The sequence below is a fragment of the Scatophagus argus genome, chromosome 23 (assembly GCF_020382885.2).
Source record: "Scatophagus argus isolate fScaArg1 chromosome 23, fScaArg1.pri, whole genome shotgun sequence".
NCBI lineage: Eukaryota > Metazoa > Chordata > Actinopteri > Scatophagidae > Scatophagus > Scatophagus argus.
Window position 1 is genome coordinate 6,357,667 of NC_058515.1, and position 20,491 is coordinate 6,378,157.

The window sequence follows — 20,491 nt, forward strand, 5'->3', positions numbered from 1 at the left end:
CCCCCCCCGCCATCTACTCACCTGAGCACACGCAAAGGCGCGTGGCTCAAAGCGCACGGGCTCCAAGGCACGTATTAAACTCCTTCCAATTCACTGACTTAAAATGGGTACACATGCTGCAATTATTTCAGTAACAGTGATAAAAGATTTATTTAGAACAGATAATCATCCAAAAACTAAACTTGTGGAATAAAAGAGAGGCATGTGGTCTGATGGTGACGATGAAGACTTGAATTGGGTGACATCTAATTGGAGACTTGTGATGAGCATTCCTCACAGACTGGCGAGATTAGGATGTCCTGAAATTTCCAAACAAAAACTGTTTCAGAGATTGTGATTACTTTCTGTCCACACGTTAAATGTCTGTTTATTTTCTTAGTATAAGATACTGACCCATGCTTGCTGAAGGACCGGTCAGGAGGGTACTGGGTCGTCTGAGGGACTGTACAGCCCCTCTGTCCACCTGGTAGGCTGGAGGACAGGTGTCTTACCCTCGAGCCTTTCCTAATGTGTGTACCTGTGTGGTTCCTGAGCCAAATGTCATACAACCTCTGAGGAAGGATGGGTGAAATTATTTAAGGACCAACAGCATGCTATGTTCCATCTATACAGGCATGGCTGAGCCACTTTTCCACTACTTGTGGAAAATTTACAGAAACTGCATTTTGTCTTCAATTACTCACAGGTTAGTTCACTGTTTCCTTCCTCGTGTCAGTGCCGTGACTATTTATGTTAAAAAAAAGTCTTCCAAAAACAAGGCTGAAAAATGAGCGAGATGACATGAAGGCATGTTGAAATTAGATTTGTGTGGATTTCGGTAGTACCTTGACGGATAAGCGGTATAGAAAATGGATGGATGGATTTCGGTAGTAAGCAAATGCAAACTGAATATGAGCTAATTTGTTTCTAAAACTAAAGCTGTAAAGCAAAAGGCTTTATCACAAGTGAAACATTTCTTGTGTTTGAAGGATATTAGCTGTAACGGGCAGGTAGAGGATGTCTGTTTCAGTGTGGATGATAATATCCTGGGAGATGTACTTCTTTGGCTCTACCTCTCCTGCTTGGACTGCACCCATGGCAAACAGCTGAACCTGCAGCTCAGCATGCAACCCTGCAGCCACCTGAACAGACACACAGTGAGGGGGAGATGGTAACTTTTAATAACTAGGTTAACATCAATTCCACTTAACATGTATGAAATCAACATAAGTTTACGATTAAAAAGGCTTTACTAGTTTGCCAGTAAAAATTCATTCATTTTCACCTTAACATTTAATCATAACACCCAGTCGGAAACTTACAGGGCCAGGATTGTAGATGACTCTGAGGCCTGTGGCAGGAGAGGGCTGTTTCACATGAAATCTTGAAGTAAGACACATGAAAACAAACCATAAATAGTTACAGGTCAAAGTTTTCCCTCTGGACTTGAAGGTGACCTACAAATTGCCTGCACCTATCCACAGCACTCATTTCCTCCTGACATACTTTGGACATTTGAAGCCAGTTGTAAGGCTATTACTTCCTGGTCTATTTATCCTAGCTTCCTTCTAATCCACAATCTGGTGTTTTACCTGCAGGTGTCAACACCCACATTCTTCATCCTCACAGTAATGGCTGAGGACGTGCCCTCCTGCAGTGTACCAAAGTTAACACTGGATGGGAGGAGCTGGAACCCCCTCGCTATGACACTGGGATCGGTCAGAGAAATGGTTCGACACTTCCGTCTCACTGGCTCTTCCACTGATAGGAACTGGAACAGGGGACACAGGCAGAGTGATGTGTGAATACATCTGAGATCAGTATGTTTGTGACACAGAATGGTAGAGAGAGAGAAGCATGTGTACAGTATAGGGAAACAGGAACATATACTTTTCAAGAATTGAGAATTTGAAACTTACCTGTTGATTTGGTACGCTGCAGGGTTTAGAGCTTTGGATAGAGTTTGGCAGTCTGACTTTAGTCCTCCTGGGCTTTCCAGTCACATCAACCTGGACTGATTTACATTGCTCCAATGAACCCCTCAGACTGCTTTCACCTGGCACGGACACATACACACATGCAATTCAAAGTCAACAATTCTGCAAACTTGTGTAACATCCAGCCTAGAAATAATCATGAAATCAGTCACTGAGAAACATAATTTTTTGGGGATTAAGACCAATGCCCTCAAACAGAACAGAACAGACAGGCTTAATGTACTTTCTTGCCTGATGATATAATTTTAAATTTAAAATTAAAATTTTAAAGAGTTCAGGCTATACCATCACCCTGTCTGTGCCATATTAAGTGTGGGTCCTAATTTATTACACATTTCCCTTATCTGAAAATAGAGGTTCAAGGTTAGTTCTGCCCTGCACCTGTGCAGTGGTGAGGTCACTGATCAGGGAATTTGCTTTAATGTTAAAAAAATAGAGGAAGATGGGGAACAAACCAGCAGTCTGAGGCGTCGGGTTGGTGGGTCTTTTATCAAGCTTTCTATCGCTTCCCCCTGGATGACTGAGAGCAAAACACAAAATATGAGCATAATGCAGACAATTTATGAAATGAACAGTACAGACACAGAGGTGATTCACTACAGCTATGTTAAAATTAAACATGAGAAAGAAATTGTTCATAACATTCATCTTCATTACCTTGCAGACCGAGAGGGCGTTGGGTTTAAGGGTCGTGGCGCTGCAAAAGACAAATACAATATATTATACAGTATGCATGTTATGAATGGACAGTTAAGGTTTTTTATGCACTAAGATGCATTTTGTAAAGTGCATGGTGGACGTGCACTTATGGTGTGCTAGTTAAATGCATGAAGTAAGGTGCAAAGGGCTTGTATTTAGTCTCTTTATTAATTTTAGGTGTGTTTTGGCCACAACATGATTCAATCAGACTGCAATCTCCCATTCTCTTTAAATGTCAGGTACTCCCGCTCCTGGTGCACTGCCATTTAGTCTTCACTGAGAGACAGGTATGTGGTCTTCCGCTCCCAGCATGCAGACATGATAAATGCGTCTCATCAAGAGAGAGACGCTGTTGCACATTTACACACCAGGAACGGCAGCTTAACTTCATCGATTATTTAGATCTCCCGACATGTCGACAAGACTGATCAGGATCCAGCGTTAATTAATGTTCTTACGTCTACATGTTAAATAGCTCACAAACAGGTTCAGGCGGCAAAATTGATGAGTAAAACAGCAATCCTAGTGATAAATTCTGAGCTTCACATGTTTGGCAGTTTTTTTTTTTATTTCGTAAGCTAAATGTGTGATTCTGTTTTCTCTGGAGCGGTTCCTCTGTCCTGTCAAGTTTATAACCGCTTTGGCTCGGTATATTTGCTGCAGTGACATTACTGCGCATATGGAAACCTTTAAAATGACTAAAAGCAGCCTTTGTAAAAGCTTCTCAGTGAGGATTCAGATGATGTCAGAGCCAATGTGTGCATCATTAGCATGAAACAAGCAGAAAGTACGCATGTTGTAAACTCTCCTATGTAGGCGCAACATCTGAACGAGCCCTTTAAATATGAAATAGATCAGTTTTTTGTTTTTTTGTTTTTTGTCAGTGGTCCAATTGCTTTCTGCTGCCTCAAGATAATAGTGCACTAACCACACCTCATTTTAAGACCAACACACCCATATGCACAAAGATGGATGCAAGTACATTTGCTGCTTTCACGGTGTTGGCACTGGGTGTGAAAATGACAACCATGTTGGTTGGAAACTAGTAATGACACCTGGCCTGAATTGTGCACCAGTTTGCACCAGGTGTTAGATAGGACCCTTAATGTGTGTTTTCAGTTGAATTAAGCCCCAGTTTCTCTGTACCAGCTGCCAACAGGACAACCTCTAAAAGGTGTTTCTTCTCAGTAGCTCAGTAAATACTGACAGCATAATAACTTACTGTTCTCCTGTGGGGCATCTTTCAGGAAGGCCTCAGGACTGTCTGACTTGGTGATCAGAGGGAGATCCATGGATAGACTCCTCAGGTCTGGTGTTTGGTACTGGAGCAGATTCTGGAAGACAACCGACAGCGCTGCATCTCTCGCTGTACACTGAGTATTTTTTGTAAATTCAGAAATGGTGATTCACTGTGTGTTTAGACTGAAGGGTTTAATCATAATAATGCTGATATCTCTCTTAAATTAAAGTGAACATATACAGTACCTGGTATAGTGGAAAATTTTCTGGATGAAAAAAAGGAACAATATTGTTCTTCCTCAGAGCCTCTCTGTAAGCCTGCTCCTCACACATCTCCTGTCTGACACACACATGCATGCAGAGAACATTACCGATGACCTGATGCCCACTAGTGCAAGCACAATGCATTTCTAGCCATAGCAGGGACATAATTTGGCACTTTTTATCCGTTATCTATCCTGCATCCTTCTTTCAGCTGCACTGTTGTAGTTTTGTCTGAAATAATTCATTAGACACACGTTTACCTGTGTTGTGCAAGTTTTTCAGTCCATTTTGACTCCTTTTCACTAGCAAAACTGGATAAGCAAAAGGGTTCAAGAGGACATTAATACACTTCAAAACTCATTTAAACACATGAAACAGTCACTGTGAGGACTTGTCTATTCGTGCATGTCATTTCAATCTCTCCAACCTGGCACTAGTTACTGTTCCTGTGTCTTCTGAAACACCCGACTGCTCAGTTGATGCTCCAACTCCCTGGTTGTACAGGCTAAGTATGTCCACTGTGGACACACAGAAAGAATTAGAAGAAGTGGACATTTGTTGTGAGCTCTTATCACCAAATTAAATCACACATACTACTTTAACTCTAACTACTAAATATTTAACTTGAAATATTCAGAACTTCTGTCATCTTCAATTTTACAGAAATGAAATACATAGTTTTGAAAGTGACAACAACCTCATTCAGATCTCTAATGAACCATCATTTCTTGGCTGTGCTGATTAGTTTTCACTCATTATTACAGCCTATTTTATAGATATATTTGCAAAAAAGTGACTGGAAACATCTCCCGCTAACTGAATCAAATTTAATTAACAAATTAAAAACAATCAAAATCAATTAGGTGTGGAAATAGTGGAAATCAAATGTAAATGTAAGTAAATGTAACTTCTGTTTCAGCTGACACACCATCCTGCACCCACCTGAACTCCTCTTATCAAAGGTGTGACCTGCATCCTCTTCTGCTTCAAAAGACTAGAAAACACATTAATAATTATCGACATTAATATCACATAACATCATTTTCATTTGTCTAAAGTCTTCATCTCAGTATGTACCTTTCTGTCTTTTGTACTATCATCAAAGTAAAGGCACGTGAGAGGAAGCCCATTATGCATCATACTGTTAGTGTGTGTGTGCTGACCAAAACCAGGTGGAGCAGATTGCTGGCGTGAACACTCTCCTCCTCATCGCGGGGGTCTTTAACTTTCATCTCCTCTGATCGCTGCTCCCTCTCCATCAGACTCTCTATGTATACCTGCAGTCAAAACATTTACACTTGAAGGTAAGATGTTTCGATGCCTCACGTCATCAGCGCCCCCCCCCCCCTATTAAAGTCTCAAACTGCTTGTATTGCAGTGGTTTCATCATGGTCTCAGATTTAATCCAGCCACACACTGACAGTTATCACAGCCATCCAATGCAATGCCAAAGCAGATGGAGCCATTTTTGACAACACCAAAATGAACTATTTTCAACTCAACTGCCCAGTTAGTTTCCCCAAATGATTTTAATAGCATACCCCTTCTTCAACTCTAAACCAGTGAGAGATCATTTTAGAAAAACTCTGACTGTTCGACATATGGACCACTTGACGACAGACAAGGGGTTTGTTTTACCTTCAGTCGTGTGTCAACAGCATTTTTGAGCAGCTTCGTGAATGGTCGGTGCTGGTACAGTTCCCTCATCTCCAGGACTTTAGGGCAGCTCCTGACAGGCTGACGTTGTGCCGCAGAGCCGCCACACCTCTCTCTCAGAGTCAGACCTCGTCCCATGTCAGTACCGAATAGAGGGCCTGAGCTTTTCTTCTGGGATGGTGAAAAACACAGAGGGAGGACAAATGTCAGCGTTAGACACTGAATGTGTTGTTTGCCTGTGTGTGTATGAAGAATATGTGTCACCTCTACCTCTGTTCTAGGGAAGTCATGCCAGCTGCGGTTTCTGAGGTTGGGAGGGGTGATGTCAGGGTTCTGTTTCGCTATTAACCACTGGGACCACACACTCTGCTGGCTGGGCTTTAGGATGGAAATGCCAAACTCATCTGTAGCAGTCGCATACACAAGTTTCATGTTATTTTCTGGGGATTGAGATGTTGTAACTGAATCAGATTTTATTGATCAGGGCACCTTGTGTGTCTGGCAGAGGTTCCTTCAGCAGTGCTACAGTAGGGTCAGAGTATGCTTGGTACAGCAGTTCCTCTACGGTTTGAGAGCTCAGGAGTTCAGTGCCTGAACCTTCTTCATGCACCATAAAGAGCCTGAAACACAAGATGTGTTTTCTGTGACATCCTGAACAGCAGTACAGTGTTTAATCTTAAATACTGTGTCGTTACCACCAACTCTGGCTTTTTTGCAGAACTGATCTTATTTCTTGCACACAAGACAAGTTGTTATAAAGAGAATGGGCTTTCATACAGTGTAATATGTCACTAAGGTTCAGTGCATATGAAAATAGGCCCACCTGGGACAATGTTCTCTGTGTTTTACATTATTCCGGGCCATTTCTCTGTCTGCCTCCTCCTCTGGTTCCTCCTCATCCTGTTTAAATGTGCTTGGAGCAGGGCTGAAGCTCAACACTGATAACTGCCCATCTTCCATCACCTGCAACACACACACATACACATTCGCACACACACACACACACACAAAGCTCAAAGAATTAACTGCGAGAGACAGATTCATTACTGAGGTAGAATTTGTTTTAATAACTCAAATGATCTATTCATTACCAGACAGAATTTAGGAATCGATGTCTAATAACAGGCTGTCTCAACATATCCCCGTGCCCTTGAATTAGCTGTTTAATTCTGAAAACTGAATTTAATAAGACATTAACCTTAAAACAGACCAGGGATTATAAAAGGATTATTATGTCATTGTTATTGAGGTAATGAAGCAAAGGGAAAACCTCAGGCGATCTTATTTGCTGAAATGAGTGGAGACTTAAAGTCAGATTAAAGGTGAATTAAAATATATTTTCAGTTATATTTACATCATATTTCTTTGAGACTATGAAGGCCGCCTCCAAGTACTTGCCACAAACACTTTCAAACACTTGACAACACTAACCCTTCTTCTTATCTTCCTTGTAACTGACCTCAAAGTGGTTCCCATCGGGGTCTGTAATGTCACAAGCAACTCTGTCTGTGTGACTCATGGTGTAGGTTCCCAGCTGGTTTGCCTGACTGCCACCGTTTGGACCGGGGGTATCAAGGGGGTCTGAGGAGTACACACACTTCCCATCAGTCTGGATCTCCAGGAGCCCCACGCTGGATGGAAACACCTTAGGTCCAAGCATACACACACAAACAAACATATAGTGTAGGTAAACAGACAAATGTGCAAATGTTTTAATCTATTATTCTGTATGAGAGCTTAACTTAGGTGCAATCTGCCAGTCATATCGAGATGGCAGTCGGTCAAATGAGTTGATTTTAACTCACAGCACACTAACTTGAAAGATTCCACATTAACATCATAACTTTAAACGCAGATGTGATATTTGATGTAAACCACCCACTTGATAAGCTCCTTGGTTATTCCCAGTGATGACAGTTCCGTCGGCTAAAAAGACGTGAGCCGTGTGTCGTTCTGGGTACATCACCACTGTGGCGCAGCCCTCCTTCTCCACCAACACCACCTGCTCTTTGGTCGACACACCACCCTTATCGGTTTCACATGTGCGCCTCCTACCGTTTCCGGCCACGCTCTCCTCGCCGTTCTTATACACGCTACTTTCTCTTTCATTCCAATCGTGCTCACTCTCCTTCAGCTTTGCACAACCGTATCCAGTGTCCTCGTTGTCACAGCCTTTCCTCGCACAGTCACTGCTAATCTTTTCTCCGCTGCCAGAGGCATCCTCAGTGTGCACGCTGTCACCAGTGCTGTCTGCACGCCGTGTGACACACACACACTCAGTGCAGCCGCATGCACATTCAGAAGTTGATTTAAGGGTCACGATCTCAGGCTGCTCCCCTAGAAAGCACAGAGACTTTAGTAAGACAGATATATTTTAATGTAATTTTAAGTCTTGGTACATGTTTGTGAGTGTGTGTATGTTGTGTGCTGTCTTTATTGTCTATGGTTACATCGTACATGTGCATGTCTGACTCTGCAATACAGTGTGTAGTGTTCACATTATATTGGTCACCTGGGGGTTGTGGTGTGTTTGGTTGTGTGTCTTGGCAGAGACTGGTAATCCTGGTTCCGTCTGCGTGTTCAACAATTAGAGATCCATCTGGCTTCTGGACAGAAACCACCAGATCCTCCCGGGTCAGCATCACCTGACACACCGGGTTAAAAAGGTTACTCCAAGCAATAATAAGTATTCTTCAGAATGGGACCAAACTCTTATTTTTGAGACTTTATCACAAACTTGTGTTAAAGATGATGACAAATTTTTAAAAGTTTGACATCAATATATCGTTGAAGACAAATGGTGACCTGTGTACCACCAGGAGAAATATTACCTCACGTGTGATGGGGTCTGTAGCCTTGAAGGTGAGAAGCTGTGTGGTGGGGATGTGTTTGTGTGTGGTCCCCACAGTGTAGATGCGAGCTCCACATGGAGTTGTAGTTATCCAATGCCCTCTTTGAGCATCAGCCTCCTTCTCTGACTCCTCTTCTGTATAGACACACACAAAATATACAAAGTCTGTATTGTCCCTCCCAGCAGAGGGTCCATCGTGTTTCATGTCCATGGTCATTATAAGGTGAAGGAAATACTGTTATGCATTCTGTGGTGCTGCACTCTTACCTTTCTTGTTGTCCTCAGTTTCTTGAGAGGTGTTTTCCTCCACGACCTCAGAGTCAGGAACCCACACTGGACCAGAATCCGGGCTAAAACTGACTGAGCCATCAGCAAACAGAACCTGCAGCACACATGTGACTTTTGAGTAAGAAGCCATGATTGTCTGTACAACAAACCAGTGGAACGCTTGCTAAAACATATGAATAGTGTGCGTACAGTACGTTTACCTCTGTGGACCCGTCTCTCATGTATCGGATCACAGCTCCCTGACTGGTGACAATGCGGGACAGTTCTTTAGAGAGGGAAGGGTCCTGAAGCTGTCCTACAACTGCTCTGCCGTGAAGAGGAAAGCCCTGTTTCACCAACATACCCTGCTCTTCTGAGGGCAGACCTGGACACACAAGCACACAAACGATGAAGTAAATGATATTTATATAGTAATATATGTGGATATACTTATGTTTTTTTATTCGAATTTCAAAGAGGGCACGTTCATTTAACGCTTCCACCTTAAAACCTCCTCCTGTCTGCAGCTTGAATCCTCTGTAGACATCAAACAAAGTGATAAGACCCTCTTCTGCCGAAGTATGTGAGCAGGTAAATTTGAATATGGGAGATGTTCACAAGCTGAAGTGACAGTTTATGAGCTGTGCTGCTCTGCAAGTGTGTCACTGACCTTGTGCATCTTCACGCAGAAACTGCAGCAGTAGGCCATTAGGAACAGACAGGCTGAGGCTGTTGAATGCTGGCTGGCCTTCACACACCTTCGACTAAACAATCATACACCAAAATTAACTATCTGTGCATGTGTGTAATGTATGTACACATGTATTCCTTTGTGTATCCAAGTGCACAATTGGAACCTGGGACTCTGGAGGTCTGGAATGGCTGGATGTGCCACGTGCCTCGGAGGGAACTGAATCCAGGTCTGTCCCATTGGACAAGGGGATTGGGACAAAGGTGGAGGTCTCGTGGGCCCCTCCTTCTGTTTCCTGGGGACTCACTAGAACATTCCCAAACAGGGACAAAATGAAGAACAGCCAAGAAAATTGAATCTTGTACATTCCGAACACAACAATAACAAAGGCTAAAAATTGTATGCGTTTTAAGTGTAACACCTTTGTATTCTCCCGTGGGACCATAGAAACTATATGAGAGGTGGAGTCCATTGGCTAACACTGCTGTGAAGGAGCCCTGCTTCACTGTTTTTGCTGCCACAGGCTCTGACACTGAAAGACAGACAAACACACACAGAAACAGTCGCAGGTTATCTCGCTTTGTTCAACAGTATTGTCCACTGTTCAGCATCTTTACCTTTATAATCTTTTCTTTGACCATTGGTTTCTTTATCTGCGGGCCAAGGGGGAGGCTTTGCCAGATCAACAAAAACTTGGTTGATGTGTGTGTAGAAATGATGCCCATCCTTCTTCACAGCCACTTTCATCAGACTGGAACCTGCAGGGAAAACAATACAAACAGTATTAGTGAGACAGAGAGCTGCGCTTTACTTTTCATGACCAGCCTCACTTTAACACAGACAATCCTGCATTGAAACAGGCTTGATTCTGTCTGGATGTAAGCACTTCTGTTGTGTCGTAATAACGCATGCAGATTTGGAGCATTTTCCACAACCTCAGCTTTGTCTCCATACCTTCAACATAGCTGATATTCTCTACTGTGATGTGTCCTCCATCTGAAGGGAAAAGATACTGGAGACGACCAGACACGTGGATCAACTTTCCATCCATGCTGTAGCCTGTGAAACCCTACACGTCGCACACACACACACACACACACAGTGTGTTACTTGTAAACATACAGAACATATCATCTATGGTCTGTGCTGTTTATGTCCTAATGCAAGCATGATTTTTTTTGTTTGTGTGTGTGCCCTCACGTTGAAGGGTTTCTCTGTCGGATGCTCTTTTGTGTTTTCTGCCACAAGGGGCGCTGTTGCAGTAACAGACTCTAAGGGAGTTTTGGCTGAGGCGCCTGCTGTCTCTTCTCTGCCTTTCTTGCCACTAGACAAAGTTTGACTTGTCTTGTTGTCCGTCGACCTCATCTCCTCCTTCTGCTGCCTGCCTCTGGGTGTACCGTCCTTCTTTGATTTCTTGGCCATCTCCTCCTCCTTTAGCCGCTCCTGTTCCAACTTCCAGGCCTGTGACATGCACACAGTGACAAAGTTGGCAGTCATTTCTGTTGGTTTATTATAAAGGGGTGCAAAGAACTATAAAGCAGTGAGTAGGTTTGAGAAACTTTAGAGGAGGTCAAGTTTTTAATTGTGTCAAAAGGGTGCACTGATCAGATCTTAAAGTAGCAATACATTTAATACTTACAACTAGCGATGCTGTGGTTTGGAATAAAGAAAACTGATAATTGAATTGGTACTTATTGTTCCATTGATTTCAGCGTTGAGTAAAAGGAATCTACTAAATGTCACTAATATATGGTGCCTTTTTCGTTGTTTAAAGAGTAAGATTGTAAAGTGTCCCAATGAGAAATATTCTGCCACAGATGTAAACCCTGCACCGTGGTTTAGTGTACTGCATATTTTTGGAAATAAAAAGATGGTAACATTTTGCATTCATTTACTGTTTTGCTCAAAATCAGCAGGTACAAAGGTATCGGGTTCATTTCAACCAACCCAGAATATTTCTGTAGAGTTGAAAGCCAGAGCTTTCAAAAAGCCAGAGCAAAGCCAGCATTGAGAAGGTTGCTACTGACCTTAAGTGAGTCTTTTCTGATGACTGGTTCCATTCTGTCCTCCTCCCCTGCAGAATCTGTAGCCTTTTCATCTAGTTCAATAACAAAACAGTGTGTTTGTGTTGCGCATAGCACAGTCTGACTGACAGAGCTTTTATGTTGACAAGCTGCAGTACCTTTTGGAGACTCAGCTGGGCTGCTGTTTCTGAATTGCATTCCCTCCCTCTTTAATTCCTCCTCTTTTGTCCACTCTGAAATGGTGTCTGCAACACGTTCCAGGTACTTCCTGTGAAAAAACATAACAAAGGAGTCCACATAACACTGTATAATTCTAATAATGTTTATTCCTCTGCTTTCTCATACGGTAAAAAAATATATTATAATGGGAAAATGTGAACCTCAGTGCTCTGACCTGAACTTGACATCAGTGTGAAGGGCTACATCCCAGAACTCCTTGCACTGACGATACGGGCTCATGGGATTGTGACAGAAAATGTAGAGGATGTTGTTACGGCTTCCTCTGAAAGTGTCCAAGCAGCGGTAATCTTCGGACGCCAACTGGAGAACCTACACATTAAAAAAAACAACAACAACAGAATAATACAGGTAGAATTGTGAAAATATAAAAGGGGGGTTTCAGTTTGAAGATGTATGTTTTTGCTTTTGTTGTATGTTTTTAGCTGAAAAAAAAAAGACTTTGACGGTGTTGTTATCTGTATTTTAAGAATTTCCCTTCAGGGATAAATAAAGCAATTCTGATTCTGATTGCACATTTAAAGTTTGTTTGTCTCCAGTTATGAACAACATATTTCTGTGGTCTATAATCTCAAGTGTGTTTTGTATGTTCTATTATGAAGTCTTGTACTTGACCTCTCCTGCTTTCACATTAAAAACCTCCATTTATCCTAACCTTAAATGTGAAACAGTGAAACAGTCTGATCTGATAGCTGTAGTGTTGGTTTTTCATATATCAGGTTACACAATTGACATTTAACAGCGGATAAGAAACATAAACAGCAAGAACAACTGTTTCCTCATGCTGATACAGAAACAAAAAAAAACAAAAATACTCGGGTCACCTGTGGGAAGACAGAGGCATCATGGTGTTCAACGTAGTGCCAGTCAAACAGAGATCTCAGCCTACAGCTCTGAATGTCATTTAAGTCCAGCTGGCCACACACTCTCCCGCTGATCCGCTGGGGGATAAAACACAACATGCAACATTATTGGGATGAAAATCAGAGCAAATATTAAATTATTCTTTTACTACAGTAGCTACAATAATAACAACTTAAATAAGCTTACCTCGGTGTTATCAGGATCTTCAGTGAGAAATGTCTGACCTGTTGTTGAAATAAATAATGAGGTATGGCTATATAATGCATACAGCTGGAAAATGTTACAGCAATCAAGTTTCTTAAGTCAGTTTCATCTTGTAATATTATGCATGTAAGTCAGTGTGCAACAAAGAGTAACTGAATTAATCAAGTAACAGACCTTTAGTCCGTAGGTTATTAAGCTGCTCTTTAGCGTACAATAGTGGGTTGTCCCAGGGGATTACTGTAGGTGTCTGTTGCTGTGCTGAATCCAGTGTTCCCAGTAGTCCAGGAGTATTCAGTAGTGCACCCCTTTGGTCAAGTGTGGTCAGTGGCATACTCTCAAACACACTCTGATGAAACAAACGCTCCACCTCCAGCCATGATACAACATCTGTGATATAACATTACAATGTTGTTTTTAGGCAAAACATACACAACCAAATAAACAACCACTGTAATCAAATCCGTAACTGTCCAAAAACATAACAAGTTGCCAAAAACTCTGAGAAAGAGCTCCAATTTCATAAACAACAGCAATAAATATATAGAGCTAAGAATAGCTGCTTTCTGACCGTCTGTGCAGTAGTGTTGCAGCTGCTGTTTGACTGCCATCCATTGGGAGTTACTGTTTCTCTGCTGAGGTCCTGAGTGGATCAGCTCCCACAGTGGAGACAGCTTCATCATGGACAGCTCCACCTCTGCTGGATCAAAACCACTGGCCACCTAAGAGGTTTACACACAAACACACAATTTATAAACCCACTTCTGGTCCACACACAGTATACCATATGTTCATTTGTGTCATTCAAATTGCATGTGGGCAACAAAGACTAATTATACACAAGTGCAAAAATAAACAAGTCTACTTGCATTGATATCCCTCAAACGCAGCGCCCTCTCATTATGGTGTCTGATAACCAGAGGCTGTTCAGACTTCTTCTGAGTCTCCTCAGCTCCAAACGTCTCCACAAGCCTCTGAAGTAGAACACAAAAGACAATAAAACTGGGACAAATGGAGGAATAACTGCATTCTGTGCAGAACGTCTGAAGTCACAAAGAAAACCTTGACAGCTTTACAACTCCAGTAAAGACGAGAGACAAGTGGAAGAAATGAAAATATCCAATGTCCTTGTGGCCATACTTGACTGAGTCAGGGAAACCAGTGTTCCCTATAAGCTGATGGTTGGTTTACAAATAAACTATAGTGGCCTGAATAAAATTTCAGTATACAGCTTTGAATGTATGGTGATTTCTCTCTACTGTGATTATAGCACCATCTGCTGGACAAACATTGTATTGTGGCAAGCGTGTAGCCCTCCCCCGCCGCAGCACGTCTGAGCATACCCTCTGCCTTATCTGCTGCAGCGGCAGCACTCTAAATATGACGGTGGAGCTGGTGGGGATTGGCTATAGTGCACAGAAATTAAAACCACTTATTTCTTCTGACAGCACTACAGACACCCCTGACTGAAAGAAAACGGAAGAGAGAGAAAGAAGAACAAGAAAAAAAAAAAAACATTGTGCATTGGCCGGGAATCGAACCCGGGCCTCCCGCGTGGCAGGCGAGAATTCTACCACTGAACCACCAATGCTACGTAGTGGACAACGTTCAGTATATTCTTTAATATTTTCATGTTCGTGTTATACAATCTTCAGACCGAACATGCTGCACTGTACATTTCTCAAAGTATATGTGCTTTGGTGTATGGCCACTAAACCTTCACATCCTCGTCATTCCGTGCTGTAGTCAGCAAGCTATTTAACATGTGGCTTCTCTCCTCCTTTGTGTGCACCAGAGGCAGAAAGCTTTGGAGCATGAAGCTGACCAGCTGATGATCTAACCCGGGACCACTGCGACTTTTGGGCTCCTCAATAGAATGGGACAGGGTGGTTGAAGACTGTTCTGTTGAAATTGCCACCTAAACACACAAATGCACAGATATAGGAAAAGTGTAAGGCTATACTACAACAATTTCCAAGTAAAAATTGACCCATATTATGAGACTAAATTAAAAAGTGCAAACAGTATGAATATCTAACGTGCCCGTTAACCCATGGTTTTTAGTTAGTTATCATATCAGTAACAAAAACACTATTTCCTACAAATTTGTGATGTCACACATGGATAATAAGAGACCAATAAAAAACACTGGCTGCACACTACATACAAACTGACCTGTTCTAGCATACAGTGCAAGATTAGAGGCACAGAGCAGGCTTCAGGGGGAACCAGGTCGAGTAGGTTGCTATAGTAATGCATGTCCACATCTGTAGAGAGGAAAGGCTGCTGGAGAGGCTGCTTGGTCTCTGTCCCCAAAGAAGAGAGGACAGAGAGGGAATGAGGTGGAAAAAGAGTTTTTAATTCAAACACACAAGGACGTACCAAGCAAATGAGGGACGGAGAACTGTTTAACAGTTTTTACCCTTATCATTTGGTGGGTTTTCCTCATGTGATGACTTCTTGGAGGATGAAGTCATGGGGAGAGGGGTCGGCACAACCTGGAACATGAAATACACACATAAAGTAATTAACCTCGATCTGTACAAACTATGCAAGCCAACATCCAAATGAATTAGGCAACTAGATAAAAATGAATACACAGAAATAAATTCATTTCATGTACCAATCTCTATGATAGTGAATGGAGCAAGCAGCAGTTCACAGTGCAGCTAGTGCTGTTGCAGCCAGCTTGGGAAGGTAAGAACAGCAGTGGTTGTAAAGAGTAGCAGTAGTTAAAAAATAAAAAGTCACTGTGAATAGCTTAAAAAATTTTTTATGTTTGTTTGTTTTGTTTAGTTTCAATACTGCAATTGCTGAACAACAAGAGAAAATTTAAAAGGATTATGTGAGCCACACTAAGCCGCTGCAGCAGAGTGGCGCAGCGGAAGCGTGCTGGGCCCATAACCCAGAGGTCGATGGATCGAAACCATCCTCTGCTATGAAACCCTTTTCGCAGGGTGCATCCATTATTCTTTGCAGTTTTAAAGTCTGTCTCTCCTGTAGAGCAGGAGAATAGTGTTTTTACAAACAAATCCTGAAATGAAGATTTCATAATAACAAAAATCGCCTCCAAATCACATCCAATCTTCTTTTTTTCTTCTGCCTTTTGGTAAAGACAGACTGGGAGTTTACATTTTAAGATAAAACTGTCCTTTAAGATGAAACTGAAAATCGTTGAGTTTCAGATTATTGTTTTGGATAAAACAAGACATTTGAAGATGCGTGAGACGTTTTATGAACAAAACAATAATGAGCAGCAGATTAATCGATGGCGAAAATAACTGGTACTTGCAGCCATACTGTGCAGTTTTACTTGCTGATATGTGTGTACTTGTATACCTCTGGATCCAGCCTAACAACGGTGGGTACCCCGATGAGTCTGAGGTGGTTCAGGTAGTGCTGGTGTTGCCGTCGCCAGTCTAGACAGTCATAAATGAGACTGGCAACACCCTCAAAGATTTGGATTCCCATCTCCAGCTGTACACAGAGGGAACACACACGCAGAACAAGATTCAAACTCAAAATCAAGTCACAGGCAATGTGAAACTGACTGAGTGTGCAAACGTAACAAGGCAGAGACAGTGACAGAGGGAGACACACACAGACAAGGAGCTAGAGAATCAAAAACGAGGACAGATCTGTGAAAGACATGCTTGTCAAGCCCTACTCACCTCAGCCTCAGGATCCTGTGTGTGGACAGGAGATGAGGAATGTGGGAAAGCAAATCTGAGCTGAACCACATCATGGAGCTTGGACTCCAGTGACCCACTGTCCAAAACTGGTCTCAGACCTGACCAAAATAGAGCCAACTTCCTGGCCTGCGCACCACCATTACTCTCTGCTTCAGGAACACACAGAGGAAATGATGAAATAACGCAGAGAACAACATGTGGTGAATATAAAAAATAAGACAATACTGATGTGTTTGAACCCATTTAAAAGCTATTACACAGTTGCACTATTCATTAAATTTTCACAGGGGTTATGCTGAGTTGCTTTACACTGAAGGCTCTTTACCTGCATCCAGAACTGGAGAAGCTCTCAGGCTCTGTTCTCTGCTCCCACAGTAACGCTGATCCTGCTGTCCCTCAGAAGTGTGTGTGTGTTTCGAACACAATTCGATAACATTAGCTACATGTACGCCTATAGCATCAAGGGCAGCAATCAGGTGGGGTTGGTAGAAGCCCAGCACCAGGATGTAGTGTTGAGGACCGTCTTCTGGTTCATCATCTATGTCCAGATACACAAAATACACAGAGTGAATTAACACACCAGCATGCTAAATATTCTAAAGACACCCTGTAGAAGCAGGTGGTAGCTAAAGGCATTACGCATTTACAGTATTTTATTGGATATTTTAGCTTTTTGAAGTCCTTGAAACCAGAATACAACTGGTTTGAATTTGAGTTTTTACCTCTGAAATTTGGTGGCTCAACATCCTCATCCCTGCGTTTGAGCTTGGTCTTCTTCTCCTTGGAAAGTCCCCCAGGTGATGACGGATTCTTCCCCTTTTTGTCTGAGACTTTGGTCTTTCCTTTGTCCTTGCTGGCAGAGAGAGGACCACCCTTTGCCTTCTCCTCCTTAGCCACCGGACATGGACAAAATGACAGAAAATTGGACAAAAAAGGTTTTTGGCTACAATCCTGCAACATGTAAAAATCCTGCAACAGAAACCTTACTAAATATTAGCTCCAGTTGAATACTGTCAGTAAATTACAATAATCAACTGTAGGATGATCAAGTATCTTTTAATTAGGATGAACTTCAGGCTCTGCACAGACCTCTCAAGGACATCAAAGAAGAGTTCTTTTGTCCGTTTGTCTTTTAATACCCTACATTGGTTTTCTATAACTTTGCATTCAGTCGCTTACTGCTTGTAGGATAGCTTGTAGGTTTTATTATGCAGACTGAGCAATCAAACGGGTGGACGAGTAATCAGTGGTTTGTGTAATATTCCTATTATAACCATATTTTAACAATACCGAGCTACATTTCTCCATACAATCACAGAGAATAATCACATATATGAAGAAATACTCACCTGCTCGGCCTCCCTCCTCTTCTCATCATTGGCTTTGAGCTGCAGTAGCTGGAATTTCAATACCTTTGCCATCAGTTCACAGGGAATCTCGTGTCCTCCATCCAGCAGTGCCTTGGCAGACTCTGTAACCTGCACAAGACACAAACACTGAGTACAAAGCTAGTACAAACACTGGTACACTGGTACATATCTTATTAAAACCCCTCATTTACTAATGTTCTTTAACAACTGAGTCATCTAGAACAGTCCAGGCCTACCTCATAGAACATGGGGATATCATCAGGTTTTTTTGCTTTGGGATTCCCGAGGTCATGGATCTGCAATAAATTTTGAAAGAAAAATGCTTTTATTGGACAAAATACAAGGTAAGAGACACCATATTTTTAATACCTAATGAAGTAAATTAGTTGATGGTGATTTGACACATAAGAGGGTGGGTGAACTTAATGGAAATTAATTATCCCACATCAATTAATAAACTACATTCGTTTACAGTTTGTTTAGGAACAGTTTGGCTACTACAGTGACCTAACTAATACCTTTGCAAGGGTGTCGTCACAGGTCAAAAAGCTGAAAAGTTTGCGTAGTGGTTGCTGTACGGCCAGAGTCAAAACCCGGACCAGTTCCTCATCTTCTGGACTTTGAGCAACTACCCAAGACACACAGGCCTTCCATGATTCCTGGAAAGGCAATCACACCATAATGGGGCGCCATAAACCACCACATGACATCTACTAATAGAAGAAAGCTACACGCTAGCAACGCTGTTGAAATGTCGCAACGGGTAAGAGCTGCAACACGACAGTACAATCGATCAAGTTTAACAGGCGACAACTTCAAAATAAATAACTTTAGTTTCCGGTTTGGATAACTCTCCTTCAAACTAAAACCACAAAATGTTTACTGTTATTTATCGTGACTTAAACTAGAGGAAGCATGGTTTGGCAACACCTTTCACCAAATCAACTAGTGACCATCTTTACAACACCCTTCTTCCACCTAAAATGAAGAGTAATGTTAAAAGTCTCGCTACCATCAGACAATTAGTTCTAAGTTGTACAGTTACTATACTATGTTGGAAGTAAGGGCTCCTCTGTAAATCACGTGTTTCTCTTCGTGTGATGAAATAAAAATATTTTGAACATACTAATTAAGGTAAACGACAGTGAGCGTTCAGCGAGATAGCAAACCTCTTCAAACGGTGCTTTGGTGAGACCGGACTCCCAGTTCTTGGCTGGAACTGCGGCTCCCGGAGCACTGGGCTTTTTGGCTGAGCCCTTTTTAGCTGCCTTTGGTGGCATTTCCACTCAGTAACGGTTATCTACATAAAGCACAAACAACACTGAAAGCAACCTTAAAGTTGTCAAGGTAAAAATAATAATAACAATTTTGTAAAAACTGCAGGTTAGTTAATTGCGGCTTTGCCCGCCAGCGTCGCCTGTTGCTTGTGTCGCCCTTGGCAACCGCGGGGACTTCAGTTTCATGACTTCAAAACAAAAGCATGAAGGAGCAGACCGTTTGGTATGCATATGTTTGACTAAAGTAATAAGAAAACAAAACAAAAAGTAAAACACAAGAATTATGTGAAGTGAAGTTTTTTCGGGTACAGAATCAAGCATTCTATGTTTATTAGGAAATCATTCATTATAGGTAAACCGTCAAATATTGTTGTGTTGTAATAAATTATTTTATCCACTAGATGGCAGTGGACTCTCTGAGCCACGAGACTCTGGATCTCCTCAGTCAAAGCATTAATCCCCACATAATTGTAATAGTTTTTATACTATTTTACTGTTTTAACAAAAAAAAATGTAATTATTGTCTGTCATTATACTTGTACATTGTGCATCCAAAAATTAACAAAATGTTCAAAAATACATGTACATACACAAACAAAAGATTTAAAAGTTTAGCAACAGTAATCCTGTGACTGCCATTACGAAAGACAGCTGCTTTGATTTCGGGAGCAGAATCTGTGAAAAGAATGAACCAGAGCATCCTGACAATGACAACCTGGAACACATACAGTTTAGAGTCATTTCATCTGTGCAATGAAAGCTGAAACCATTGTTCCATCACATAAGCCAAGTAACAAGAGAGAGGTTAAATTATAGCAACAGCAATAAGAAGTGTCTCTAATTTTACTTTGATGTACTGCATGAATGTTGACAGCAGAATATAAATCTATTTTGAATAATGTTGGAAATATGGCAGAGGAGATTTAACCTTGGTTTTGGTTTATTTAAAGAAAGGAAGGCTTTGAATGCTAATTAGGTAACCACTGATATGGAATAAAGATAAAATAAATGATAATGAAGAGTGAAGTGTGAGCGCGGCTGTGGCCACTTCACCACTCCTACACACTCTCAGACAACAATTACATGAGCTGCAACATATCTTAAAGATAATTTGTATTCTCTTTTTATTTTATTATTCTATTCTCTGGTCTGCAATTAAAACTCAATTTCAAACATGAAAAGA

General features: G+C 41.7%; 1 protein-coding gene, 1 long non-coding RNA gene and 2 other non-coding genes across 9 annotated transcripts; 2 read left to right on the plus strand and 2 right to left on the minus strand.

Annotated features, from left to right (window-relative positions):
- Window positions 1–125: 125 nt before the first annotated feature.
- spag17 (sperm associated antigen 17) lies at window positions 126–19,489 on the minus strand. Of its 6 annotated transcripts, none has more exons than XM_046380475.1 (50): window positions 19,201–19,489; window positions 18,550–18,690; window positions 18,268–18,327; window positions 18,011–18,139; window positions 17,384–17,549; window positions 16,987–17,199; window positions 16,641–16,807; window positions 16,309–16,446; window positions 15,392–15,467; window positions 15,145–15,275; window positions 14,687–14,887; window positions 14,259–14,375; window positions 13,839–13,943; window positions 13,541–13,691; window positions 13,147–13,359; window positions 12,955–12,992; window positions 12,729–12,845; window positions 12,062–12,216; window positions 11,826–11,935; window positions 11,671–11,741; window positions 10,844–11,104; window positions 10,598–10,712; window positions 10,261–10,401; window positions 10,065–10,175; window positions 9,810–9,949; window positions 9,623–9,716; window positions 9,174–9,337; window positions 8,953–9,067; window positions 8,666–8,820; window positions 8,347–8,479; window positions 7,717–8,171; window positions 7,294–7,479; window positions 6,658–6,797; window positions 6,324–6,454; window positions 6,105–6,238; window positions 5,817–6,005; window positions 5,342–5,455; window positions 5,121–5,172; window positions 4,606–4,696; window positions 4,439–4,489; window positions 4,161–4,254; window positions 3,898–4,009; window positions 2,634–2,673; window positions 2,432–2,496; window positions 1,899–2,035; window positions 1,572–1,750; window positions 1,302–1,362; window positions 974–1,121; window positions 394–565; window positions 126–299 (listed from the first exon to the last, which is right to left on the minus strand). In XM_046380475.1, exons 1-50 carry the CDS (start codon window positions 19,309–19,311, stop codon window positions 290–292), a joined length of 6,600 nt encoding a protein of 2,199 aa, XP_046236431.1. In that variant the 5' UTR covers window positions 19,312–19,489; the 3' UTR covers window positions 126–289. The 6 variants fall into 6 exon arrangements, with proteins under 6 accessions (XP_046236431.1, XP_046236432.1, XP_046236430.1 ...); XM_046380476.1 differs by having other exon boundaries at window positions 12,729–12,842; window positions 16,641–16,810; XM_046380474.1 differs by having other exon boundaries at window positions 16,641–16,810.
- Window positions 803–4,159, plus strand: LOC124054462. Its single transcript, XR_006842383.1, has 4 exons — window positions 803–1,136; window positions 1,578–1,799; window positions 2,915–2,962; window positions 3,923–4,159. It is a non-coding gene; the product is annotated as an uncharacterized LOC124054462 (long non-coding RNA).
- Window positions 14,490–14,560, minus strand: trnag-gcc. Its single transcript has one exon. It is a non-coding gene; the product is annotated as a tRNA-Gly (tRNA).
- Window positions 15,837–15,908, plus strand: trnam-cau. The gene has a single exon. It is a non-coding gene; the product is annotated as a tRNA-Met (tRNA).
- Window positions 19,490–20,491: the final 1,002 nt, after the last annotated feature.